The 13,035-nt window shown below is 41.0% G+C and overlaps 2 protein-coding genes across 3 annotated transcripts in view; both read left to right on the top strand.

The window, feature by feature from the left end:
• The window catches only part of asb15b (ankyrin repeat and SOCS box containing 15b), a 12,948-nt gene extending 7,773 nt beyond the window's left edge, over positions 1 to 5,175 (top strand). Inside the window, exons 6-9 of the mRNA XM_056245353.1 lie at positions 218 to 389; positions 3,204 to 3,765; positions 4,747 to 4,900; positions 4,984 to 5,175. Of these exons, the coding sequence (XP_056101328.1) occupies positions 218 to 389; positions 3,204 to 3,765; positions 4,747 to 4,900; positions 4,984 to 5,153 (1,058 nt within the window). The 3' untranslated portion in view covers positions 5,154 to 5,175. The remainder of the gene's footprint in view (positions 1 to 217; positions 390 to 3,203; positions 3,766 to 4,746; positions 4,901 to 4,983) is intronic.
• A 2,366-nt stretch (positions 5,176 to 7,541) lies between these two features.
• lmod2b (leiomodin 2 (cardiac) b) lies at positions 7,542 to 12,696 on the top strand. Of its 2 annotated transcripts, XM_056245355.1 has the most exons (4): positions 7,542 to 7,959; positions 8,380 to 8,559; positions 8,614 to 9,789; positions 12,105 to 12,695. In XM_056245355.1, exons 1-4 carry the CDS (start codon positions 7,681 to 7,683, stop codon positions 12,129 to 12,131), a joined length of 1,662 nt encoding a protein of 553 aa, XP_056101330.1. In that variant the 5' UTR covers positions 7,542 to 7,680; the 3' UTR covers positions 12,132 to 12,695. The 2 variants fall into 2 exon arrangements, with proteins under 2 accessions (XP_056101330.1, XP_056101329.1); XM_056245354.1 differs by having other exon boundaries at positions 8,380 to 9,789; positions 12,105 to 12,696.
• The last annotated feature ends 339 nt before the right edge of the window (positions 12,697 to 13,035 follow it).

Raw genomic sequence — 13,035 nt, 5'->3', positions numbered from 1 at the left:
CCTAGAAGTACATGTTGTTAATTAATATTACTCATTACTTAATTATATAATTACACTGTAACAATGACACCTTAAAATAAAGTGTAACCTAAAGTGCTACCTAGTTAAATAATATGTTTTTTTGCAGTGATAAAATAATTTATCTTATCATGAGACAACAATAAGGCATTTGCAGATTGATTCCCCCTAAAATGAATGCATTTGCTCTCTCCTCTAGGGGGCGACGCCACCGCACAAGCTTCAAACGGAGACAGTGTGTTATATGACGCCGCAGGCTCTGGGAACCTGGACTGTATTAATCTGCTCTTACAACACGGTGCCAGTCCTAATGTAGCCAGTCTTTGCTCTCAACTGCCAATTCACCGTGCAGCCTATGAAGGGCACTACCTGTGAGAGCATGTCGAATCAATCTCACAAACTCCAACATGTCTGCCATGATAAAAAACATTGTGTGTGTCTCCTCTCCAGGGTTTGAAACCTGCCAATTTGGCTACTAAATTTTTAAGTTACCGACTACAGAACTTCTACTAGCCAAAAGAAAAAAAGAAACCAGATTAACTACGTCACAGCTTTTAATATAGGCTATATATATACAATTTGGATTTCATACATTCATTTCTCATTCAAACAAAATCATCCAGCCGTCCTCTTCCATCCTTATCACCAAAAATGTGTTTTAGGTGGACAGATCAATACAGTACAAAGAACATAAAAAAAATGTAGGATGTTGGAAAATAACATTGTCTTTTCTGTTAACCAAATGCTTTTTAATATTCGCTATTGCTTCAATGCAAATGAACAAGCGCAATGCTATTTGTTGCGTAGTGACGTGTGTGTTCAAGCAAGCCATGTGCACAGATTCTGCGCAATACTTTGTATCAATATTTAATAGATCATGATGACCCACGAGTTGAGTATTTGCGCTAAATCTGGGCAGATTTGGCTTATGCGAACCTTCCCAGCAAAGTGAATAACATGATAAACACACCAAATTGGCTAGTGATTTGATAGCGTTACCCGCCACAGCTGATTTTTACCCGCATTTGGTGGGTTGGCGGGTGTTAAAGGGTTAGTTCACCCAAAAATGATGTCATTAATGACTCGCCCTCATGTCGTTCCAAGCCCGTCAGACCTCCGTTCATCTTCAGAACACAGTTTAAGATATTTCAGATTTAGTCCGAGAGCTTTCTGTCCCTCCATTGGAAATGTATGTACGGTATACTGTCCTTGTCCAGAAAGGAAATAAAGACATCATCAAAGTAGTCCATGTGACATCAGTGGGTTAGTTAGAGTGTGTTGAAGCATCGAAAATACATTTTGGTCCAAAAATAACAAAAACTATGACTTTATTCAGCATTGTATTGTGTTCCGGTTCTGTTGTGGATCCGCGTTCAGTGCCGCCGCTGACGTAAGACGCTGCTGACGTGTGTCTGGTGTGTGTGTGTGTGTGTATTCTGGTTCTGTTGTGGATCCGCGTTCAGTGCCGCCGCTGACGTAAGACGCTGCTGACGTGTGTCTGGTGTGTGTGTGTGTGTGTGTATTCCGGTTCTGTTGTGGATCCGCGTTCAGTGCCGCCGCTGACGTAAGACGCTGCTGACGTGTGTCTGGTGTGTGTGTGTGTGTGTGTGTGTGTGTATTCTGGTTCTGTTGTGGATCCGCGTTCAGTGCCGCCGCTGACGTAAGACGCTGCTGACATGTGTCTGGTGTGTGTGTGTGTGTGTGTGTGTATTCTGGTTCTGTTGTGGATCCGCGTTCAGTGCCGCTGCTGACGTAAGACGCTGCTGACGTGTGTCTGGTGTGTGTGTGTGTGTGTGTGTGTATTCTGGTTCTGTTGTGGATCCGCGTTCAGTGCCGCTGCTGACGTAAGACGCTGCTGACGTGTGTCTGGTGTGTGTGTGTGTGTGTGTGTGTATTCTGGTTCTGTTGTGGATCCGCGTTCAGTGCCGCTGCTGACGTGTGTCTGGTGTGTGTGTGTGTGTGTGTGTATTCTGGTTCTGTTGTGGATCCGCGTTCAGTGCCGCCGCTGACGTAAGACGCTGCTGACGTGTGTCTGGTGTGTGTGTGTGTGTGTGTGTGTATTCTGGTTCTGTTGTGGATCCGCGTTCAGTGCCGCTGCTGACGTAAGACGCTGCTGACGTGTGTCTGGTGTGTGTGTGTGTGTGTGTGTGTATATTCTGGTTCTGTTGTGGATCCGCGTTCAGTGCCGCTGCTGACGTGTGTCTGGTGTGTGTGTGTGTGTGTGTGTATTCTGGTTCTGTTGTGGATCCGCGTTCAGTGCCGCCGCTGACGTAAGACGCTGCTGACGTGTGTCTGGTGTGTGTGTGTGTGTGTGTGTGTATTATGGTTCTGTTGTGGATCCGCGTTCAGTGCCGCCGCTGACGTAAGACGCTGCTGACGTGTGCCTGGTGTGTGTGTGTGTGTGTGTGTATTCTGGTTCTGTTGTGGATCCGCGTTCAGTGCCGCCGCTGACGTAAGACGCTGCTGACGTGTGTCTGGTGTGTGTGTGTGTGTGTGTGTGTGTGTGTGTGTGTGTGTCTGGTGCGCCTGTGTATTCGGGTTCAAATAAATATGGCTGGGCAAAAAAATGCAAGTCTTCCTCTGTGTGGAAATCCTTAGACATGTTTGTGAAGATTGTTGTGTTTCCAAACGAAGCTCGGGCGCACCAGACACACGTCAGCAGCGTCTTACGTCACACACACACACACACACACACACACACACAAGTCAGCAGCGTCTTACGTCAGCGGCAGCACTGAACGCAGATCCACAACAGAACCAGAATACACACACACACACACACACACACACCAGACACACCAGACACACGTCAGCAGCGTCTTACGTCAGCGGCGGCACTGAACGCGGATCCACAACAGAACCGGAAGACAATACAATGCTGAATAAAGGCCTAGTTTTTGTTATTTTTGGACCAAAATGTATTTTCGATGCTTCAACACACTCTAACTAACCCACTGATGTCACATGGACTACTTTGATGATGTCTTTATTTCCTTTCTGGACAAGGACAGTATACCGTACATACATCGGACTAAATCTAAAATATCTTAAACTGTGTACCGAAGATGAACGGAGGTCTTACGGGCTTGGAACGACATGAGGGCGAGTCATTAGTGACATAATTTTCATTTTTGGGTGAACTAACCCTTTAATTTCAAACCCTGTGTGTCTCTTTAAACTGACAGGGCTTTGAGGACCTTCATTCCCATCACCACTAACAGAGCCATTCGTCTGTCTGGCATGAGTCCGGTTCATTCTGCGGCGGACGGAGGTCACGCCGACTGTCTCGAGCTGCTCATCGAACAAGACTTTGACGTCAACTCAATCTTAGGCTGCCATATTTCAGAAAACTACGGTGACATGAGGAAGACCCCACTGTACTTCGCCATCTGTAATGGAGACGTCACCTGCGCTGAGATGCTTCTGAAAGCAGGAGCCAAACCGGACCTGGACCCTCTGCGAAGCCTCCTGGTGGCGGTCAGAGCTGGGAAACACGAGTTGGTGCGACTGCTTCTCGCTTATGGAGCGAACGTCAACTGCGTCTTCTCTGTCGTCAGTGACACTGTATTTCCCACGGCACTGCAATACTGCCTCAAAGATGAGATGATGCTGCGTCTGCTCCTCAACAATGGTTACAATGCAGAAAGCTGCTTTGAGTGTCATCATGACAACCCTGTAATGACATACACATGGAGAGAGTATTACAGCCAGACATACCAAATCAAGAGCGTCACAAACAAAGTGACCGTAAGCATCACATTTGGGGGCTAGAATGCAATGGAGTGGATTCACTAAACAATCGCACCACTTCTGCATGCATCAAAACCTGCGTCTTATTCACTAACCACCTGAAAACCAGCTTATCCAGACGCTACTTGTGCTGGTAAAGCCATTTAAAACACCTCAAATCTGCGTATATTAGGTTTATTATAGAATTGCTGCAATTAATGTGATCAATACAACAATAGGTTGCAATTTATTCTTAGGGTGTGTTCACAGTTGGCATGTTTGGTTGGATTAAAAACGAACTCTGGTGCGTTTGCTCTGTTAGTGCGGTTCATTTTGACTAACTCTGGTGCCACCAAACAAGCGGACCGAGACCGTACCGCTGAAAAGATGAGTCTCGATCCACTTCCAAACAAACTCTGGGGTGGATCGAATGAAATATAAACGCAAGACGTAATGAACACATGTAAACGAACCAAAAACAAGACAAGACGTCACAAGATGCGACCAAAATACCATCATATTTAGGCTACGCGCATACAGCGAGCGCATACACAGCATTGTTCTGGATGCTCAGTAAGTTCCATCGTGAAATATACATCATAAAAGCTGAACAATCAGGTTGCGAACGTATCCCTTTGCCTTTAGGTTCGGTGTTAAAATGGCAATGTGAATGCTAAGCAGACCAGACCAAACGAACCAAACTAAGTGTGAACACCCTTAGTGAAGTCATATCAAGAGCAATCTGAACAAAGTGACTAAAGCATCAGATTTGGGGTCTAGAAACCAATGATCTGGATTCATTAAAATAGCACTACTTCTGCATGCATTGTATTATAGAATGCATGGTTTAATTTTTTTATAGATATGTAAATTAATGCATCTTATTGTGATCACTGCAACAAGAGGTTGAAATTCATCCTTAGTGAATTCCCCCAAATATTACATTTCTGTATTTACATGTGGCCTAATTATGCACTCTGCCCTGCATGTGTTTTCAAGTTTTGCGAGTTCATTAGCGTGTCGTGGATGGCACACTTGGCTGGAAAGGTGGTGCAAACACTCCTGGATTACGTGAATCACGTGCACATCTGCTCTAAACTGCAATGCATTCTGGAGAAACAGGAGGAGTGGCCCAACATCTGTGACTCCTTCAGTAAGACACTTCTGTTCACCATTCATGTCTAACCTGTATGAAACACAAAAGATATCCATTTCTTAATGTCTGTTTGGTGCTAGGGAACCCACAGCCTCTGAAACACCAGGCCAGGTTGGTTATCAGGAGACACATGACACTGAGAAGACTGAATGACCCAGAGTTCATGAGGACCGTTACTTTCCCCCCGACACTGAAGAACTTCCTACTCTACAAAGAATATGATGTCTATGGGCGAATGGATGAACACTAGATATACATCTATATGCATTTTATTCCAATTTGCTTTATTAATAATATCATTGTGATTGTATAATTACATTGCTCACAAAAGATGAGAGCATGTGCAGGTCAAATTTCAACCTGAAACCATAATAATAAATAAATATAGTAATGAGAATGTGTTTGATTTTACAATTAAAATGTTTTTTTTTTTCTTATGGTCCTACTCCTAATTATAGGCATAATTTATTTTATGCAAAATATGCACCTTTGCTTTTGATTTTGGAGTGAAACTTGACCTGGACATGATGTAAAGGTATGTGTAAATACATGCTACGTTAAATATATCACCGACAATCATTGTTATTGTATCATTTCATTGCTCACAAAAGATGAAAGCATGTGCAGGTCAAATTTCTACGGAAGCGTATTGCATTTAATTATCTCACAATTACGAGATAATTTTTCATGGAAAAAAAGTTTTTGCTCTGTTTTTTTTTTTATTAACGAGTTAATTATCTCAGAATTACGAGATAAACTTTTTGTCCATGAAAAATTTTGCTCCGTTTTTCTAAATTAACGAGTTAATTATCTCAAAATTCCGAGATAATTTTTCATGGAAAAAAGTTTTTGCTCTGTTTTTCTGAATTAATGACTTGATTATCTCAAAATTATGAGTAACTCATTAATTTATAAAAACAGAATGAAAAACTGTTTTTCAAGAAAAATGTATCTCATAATTCTGAGATAATTAACTCGTTAATTCAGAAAAACAGAGCAAAAACTTTTTTCCATGAAAAATTATCTCGTAATTCTGAGATAATTAACTCGTTAATTCAGAAAAACAGAGTAGATTTTTTTTCTTCAAGTGAATACAATACGCTTCCGTAAATTTCAACCTGAAACCATAATAATAAATAAATATAGTAATGAGAATGTGTTTGATTTTACAATTAAAATGTTTTTTTTTTTTTTATGGCCCTACTCCTAATTATAGGCATAATTTATTTTATGCAAAATATGCACCTTTGCTTTTGGAGTGAAACTTGACCTGGACATGATTTACTCTAAATAGTCAGCAGAGAGTAAATATGTGCCACGTTAAATACATCACTTACTCTAGAAACAGTTTGAGGGTAACTGACATTGGATTTTTATCACATGCTAAAAATTGCATTATGTTTCTTAAACCATAAGAGCATACATTTCAAATTTCACCAACATTCATACTGGACCTAATCCAAAAACACTGAGGATTTTACGGAAACTGTTGTTGCTAGAGATCCTTGTTATCGGAGCAACAGCATTCCTGCACTTTCAACGCCAGTCGGCGGCTCCAGAGATGCAGCAGACATTGTGTTCCTGTCATAAACACAGATCTAGCCTTTCGATGATCATATGGGACAACAAACAGCTTATCTGAGCGTTCACACTCAATCCAAATCTGATCATTACACACACACAGGGCTTATGGCCTTCAAAATCCATTCATATCCACACCTTCTTAACCTTTAGCCTCTTTCCAGATTCACTACTTTTTAGGCAAGCTGAGGATTTAACAGTATGACGTATGCTTTGATGAATGCAATAATAAAGCAAATTTTTAATCCTGATTATGACATCGAAAGCGAGACAAACCCAGTAAAAGGCTAAGAGAGAAGAGGATTTTTTAAATCCTCACAATGGTTCATGCCAGACTGATAACAGTTCTTGGGATAATCTGCCCCTCACTATTAGCCAGTGACGTGTTACTTTAGCTTGATGTGGTATTTTTGGCACATATGAAAAAGCTAAAAACACTTAGAGAGTATTCTGGGTAGTCCAATTCAAAACTGAGGATGTCAACAACACAAAAACGGTACCTTTTAATGTTCAAATGTAGCATAATTAGCCCTCTTAAACAGTAAATTAGATTTCATTATCGCACCAGTAAACAGAACCATTCACAATACACTCTCAGAAAAAAAAAAGGTACAAAAGCTGTCACTGTGGTGGTATACCTTTTCAAAAGGTACACTGTTGTACCTAAAGAGTGCATATTAGTCCCTCAAAGGTAAATATTGGTACCAAAAGTGTACATATTAGTACATAAATTATACATATTAGAACCCTTTTGAAGGGTACTGTTCCAGTGACAGCTTTTGTACCTTTTTTCTTTCATTTAAGCGTTTCAAATCTAAGTACGCTGGTAAAAACAACTTGCTAATATAAGGACATTGCCATTTCTCTCTAAGCCATCTCCTCAGAGTCTATCTGCTTATTTTGGACATGAACAATGCAGTCAGCATTTACTGACAGGCCTCGCTGTGGCCATGTTGTGAGCTCACATGCTTTTTCCAGCTCTGTCCGATTGACTCCTGCCTCCCAAAAAAGCAACGACATCATGGGCTGGGGCTTTGTTTAAGACCCCTCCAGCTGCCCACCACAGTAGACGAGCGCTCACTCTCAATTGCACCACTCATCCCATCCCAGATCCCAGACCACTCGAAAGATCTGATGTACCAACACTGAGACAAAACCAGGACTTTCAGACTTTAAACAGACTATCCCAAGAGGCCATGAGTACATTTGGCTACCGACGGGAACTGAGTAAGTACGAGGATTTGGATGAAGATGAGTTGTTGGCCTCGTTGACTGCGGAGGAACTTCAGGAGCTGGAGAAGGAGTTGGCTGATATTGACCCAGACGACAATCTTCCCATCGGACTGCGACAGAGAGATCAGACAGCTAAGACTCCCACTGGAACATTCAGCAGGGAAGCTCTGATGAAATACTGGGAAAATGAGACACGGAAACTCTTGGAGGAGGAGAGGATCGGGTCCACAAGCCCTAGACAGGTCAGTGATCCACAACCTCAAACACTAACAGGGGTACAACAGCCTGTCACCCTCAAAAGGAACAAATCTGTACCTTATTTATCCCTAAAGGGTACATTTTGGTACCTTAGTGTAGTAATATGCACCCTTAAGGAAGTAAAATATACTATATTATAGGGGTGTAACAGCACACAGAAGTCACGGTTCGGTAGGTTTTGGGGTCACGGTTCGATACGAGTTTGGTACATTTACATTTAGATTGATGCATGGTAAAATGCAGTGGCTGTTTTCAAAATTATTGGTTTGATTATACATACCTTTATGATCCAGTAAAAGGAGTGATTTGAAAGGGGAAGAGACACCATGGGTCTGGGACTCAAGTTCTCATAATAGCACCAGGACCAATGCTTTTCTAAAAAAAAATGACTTTTTTAATTCCAGAAAGACGAAGACGGCGGAGAAGAGGAAGAAGGTTTAACTGAGAGTGACATTGAAGAATCTGGGGATGAAAAAGACGAGGCTGAAGAAAATGAGAAAGATGCACAGAAATATCGGGATGATGAAGAGGAACAGGAAGAAGAGGAAAGTGAACCGGATGAACCAGTGACAGAAGAAGAGGAGGTGGTGACAGAAGAAGAGGAGGAGGTGGAAGAAGAAGAAGAGGAGGAGGAGGAGGAGGTGGAAGAAGAAGAAGAAATGGAGGAAGAAGAAAATGAAGACAACAGTCCTAAAATAGCAGAGTCACTAGATTGTACTACACATCCACAGCAGTGTTGGTCTTCCAATGGTCAGTCCAATCACAGAATGGCGGAGCCTGAAAGACGACACTCTCCACTGATAGGCGAAACAAAAGTCCAAGTCCAAGAGCCAAGTCGCATGTCAGGAAACCCCACTGTGGTGGACGAGGTTCTGGAAAACATCCTCAACAATGACCCAGATACCACCGAAGTCAACCTCAACAACATTGACAATATCTCCCAAGACACTCTTATCCGATTTGCAGAGGCCTTGCGTTCTAACACACACGTACGTTTCTTTAGCCTGGCCAACACACACGCAGATGACCAGGTGGCTTTTGCCATTGCCAAGATGCTGAGAGAAAACAGCAACATCACGAATCTTAACATTGAATCCAACTTTATTACAGGGAAGGGTATAATGGCACTAGTGCAAGCCCTCACCCGAAACAGTAAACTTACAGAAATGCGATTTCACAACCAACGGCACATTTGTGGAGGTCAGGTGGAAATGGAGATTGTGAAGTTACTGAGGGAGAATACCACTCTGTTAAAGTTGGGATACCAGTTCGATCTTCCAGGCCCTCGTATAAGCATGACGACCATTCTCACCCGCAACCAAGACTTTCAAAGACAGAAGCGAATGCAGGAGATGCGTCAACAGCAAGGAGTTGCAGCGACTCCCACAAACCCAAGAACGGTTGCGCTTCAGAAGAGCACGAACACCTCTTCTCCTTACAACTCTCCTCGAAGTTCACCGTGGTCATCTCCAAAGCTACCACACATTGACATGGCAAAGAAGAACGCTCCACCACCTCCACCCAAAGCCTCAATGCCAGAAAAGAAATCTCCCTCCAGAATGATTGCAGAGGTCATCAAACGGCAAGAGAAGACCTCCAAGAAGCAGCAGCATGGGCCCACCAAATCCAAATCCAAAAAGGGCAAAAACGGCACTGCAAAGCAAACACAGACTAACAGCATATTAAAGGAACTGAAGAACGCACTCAGACCCATCAATGACAGAGAGAGCTCCAGACCGTCCACACCTCTACGCTGCGCTCATGATCAACTCATGGACGCCATCAAAGGAAGTAGCATCAAAAATCTCAGAAGGGTGAGTATCTCCCAAAACATATACCCCTTTTCCCCCAAAGCATTTTGAGATCCGGTCCCTACTCGCGAACCAGTTCTTTGTGTTTCGACAGCCAAAGAACCGGTTCTCGGCCAGTAAAATTGGTTAAAAAAGCGTCACCAACTCTTTGCTGGACTAGAACCGTTCTTTAACCACGTCATGCTTACGTCGAGGGCTGGGGGCGGTGTTATTGTGACCAAAAACACGACGGGAAAGGTTGTGACCGCCATTGCTAAAAACACAGCGCTAGTAGAAAGATAGTACAACGATTGAAGAAAGATGGATTCTAAAGCGAAACAGTGGTCGGTGGAAAAACTAAGACGTATGGCGACGTACACTGTGACGTAACAACGTCGTTCGCTGGGCTCTCTAGTCAGTGGAAAAACAAACAGGTTCTGAGAAGGTTCGCAAGTTGAACCAACTTTTAACCAGCACCATTTCCGAACCAGTTCTTTTTTGGTGGAAACGAGGTGATAGCTTTCTTGTCGTCTTCCTAGGCAGCATCCGAGCTGAAAGGGAATCTCAAATGACTGATTTGTAAAACTCTTATTCAGGCAGTTATGCCAAATACAAAGGTCTTGTTTAAGAAAGTACTCCCTTTAAGCCCAAATAACTCTTGTGAGCATATCATTGTTGCCAGCCACACCTGCTTTATAACAGGTGACGTGTCGCAATCCAAACTATATTAGATACATTCTTTAAAGAATATGGTCACCATGACCTTTGCTGTAACTGAACATTTACCAACGTTTTAGTTTTTTTAGGGGTGCTTTTATTTATTTATTTATAGGAATTAAATAAGGTTACACTTTATATTAAGGTGATGTGGTTAAATTACTCGTACTTAGTAATTTTAATTACCAACATTTACTTCCTATAGAGTTGCAGTTAGGGCTTGGTTTAGGGTTAGTTACTTGTAATTATGCATAATTTATTGAGGTGTAACGATACCCTTGTGTCACGATTCAATACATATCATGATACTGAACTCACTATACGATATTTTTTAGATACTTTAAGATGTATGATAAAAGGTTAATAAAAAATGTAGGCTACTGTTGATTAAAAAGCTAAATTTGGTATTACATTGTGGATGTAAATGAATAGGCTTGGACTTCATATTTCTTATTTTGAAACATGCACATTCTTTCACGTTCATTTATGTCTAATATGTCGAAATATTGGCAATATTGAAATATTGTCTCGTCAAATTCAGTAATGAATTACATGAATCATGTAGGCTAAAGGATAGGATATTTTTAATTCAAAACGGCAGGAAAAAAAGTTGAGTAGTTTGCATCACTGGATATTACGGTCAACATTTCTATCGTAAAATATTAAATGTTTAGCTATTTAAAACTTATCACACACTCGTTCACTGTTAAAACTAAAGGTGTCGTGTTGGAATTCGCACTCATCTTCAGTGAACAGTAGGACCGGCCTTCTTTGATTTGATTGGCTGAGGAAAACCAGCCTAAAAATGTAACTTTTAAATCTTTTTACCAACCTAACAAAAACAGAACGGTGCCTAATGAGTGCAGCAGATAAACATCAAGAATATTAAATATTGGGGGGACAATTTGGACATTTCTAATTATTGGGGCGGACTTCTTTCCCTCTCAGTGTCATCCCAATGAACAAAATGGCAGAAAACAAAACTCAAGCAGCTTCTGTTCACGCAGTGGAAAACTCGGTGTTATCCTCAGACAAGCATCCTGACCCCACACATTCCTCACACTTAGTGCTGCTATGAATAGAAACCATTTTACCCGTCTCGATAAGAAGGCAGATGCCTTGGCGCGGTGGAAAATTAAAACTGTTTGAGTAGACAAAAGAATGAAAAATAGAATACTTGCCTTGGTTTTATTATTGATTGGGCTGGGCAACAATTAATCGCGATTTATCGCATTCAAAATAAAAGTTTGTGTTTACATGTTATATGTATGTACTGTGTATAATTATTTTGTATATATAATTTAAACACACACACACGCCTGTACATATTTAAGAAAAATGTTTTATTATAAAATATTTATATATAAATTATGTATAAATAGTATATAGATGCAAATATTTTATAACAACACATTTTTATTAAATATAGACAGGCATGTGTGTGTATTTATATATACACAAAATAATTATACACAGCACACACACATATATTATGTAAACACAAACTTTTATTTTGGATGCGATTAATCATTGCCCAGCACTAAATATAATAAAAATAGGTCGTGGTAATCTAATTGCTGCTGTGAACAAATATGTATGGCTAACCTTTTGATTGTTCGCAGGTGGAGGTTCCTCAGTATCTCCAGTAAGGACAGCTCCTGAGCATCATCTGCGAACACAGACACTGTGTGCTTTTCTGTTTAATGTTTAAAATAACAGGGTTTTCTGTATTGAGAATGACCTGGATATTTGCACTGTATTCATTTTTTTTTATCACTTGTAGTCATTGAGGCAGTTTGTGCTGTTGTTGTGATTGTACTTTCTTGTTCTTGAATGAAAAAAAATCGACTTTGCCTTGTTAATGATTTTTAACATGATTCATGTCTGTATAAATGTAAATATCTGACTTGGTTTAAAGGATTAAAAATCATCAATTTAATAATTGACTAAAATAATAAGAGCATCGTTATTTCTGCTACACTTAACAGAACTTAACACAAAGGTTGCAAAGGTCAGAAGACTAGCCTTCAGTAAGCAAACGCAGGGCCAAAATGTCTTTGCTGGAATGGGAGAGTATTGGTTGTATGAATATCACAGTCTCTTAATCCGGACCTTGTATGTTTGTTTATTTTGGAAAAGTTCCCGGGGACTAAATCCACTCCGCAGCTGTTCACCGAGAACAGAGAAATGTTTTTAGCATCAGTGAAGGAACGTATCTGAAAGACACATACTTTCCCACAGAAGAATCGTTAAAGGATTAGTAATAAATCCTGTCATTATTACTCACCCTGATGTCCTTCCAAACCTGTAAAGCTTTGAAGCGTCAAAGTAGTTGCATAGACTGTCAATGGAGGGACAGAAATCTCTCAGATTTCATCAATAAGATCTTCATTTGTGTTCCGAAAATGAACGAAAGTCTGGGTTTGGAACGACATGAGGATGAGTAATTTCATTTTTGGGCGAACAACTTCTAACATCATTTCCATGCATATCACAGCATGCAACAGACATTTAAAGCATGGCTAACTTCTATTCACACGAGACGAGACCACA

This window comes from Rhinichthys klamathensis, unplaced genomic scaffold (assembly GCF_029890125.1).
Source record: "Rhinichthys klamathensis goyatoka isolate OS25496 unplaced genomic scaffold, OSU_Roscu_1.1 h1tg000029l_1, whole genome shotgun sequence".
NCBI classification, from domain to species: Eukaryota; Metazoa; Chordata; class Actinopteri; order Cypriniformes; family Leuciscidae; genus Rhinichthys; species Rhinichthys klamathensis.
The sequence above is the reverse complement of the archived record's forward strand: the minus strand, read 5'-3'. Positions and strand labels throughout refer to the sequence as shown.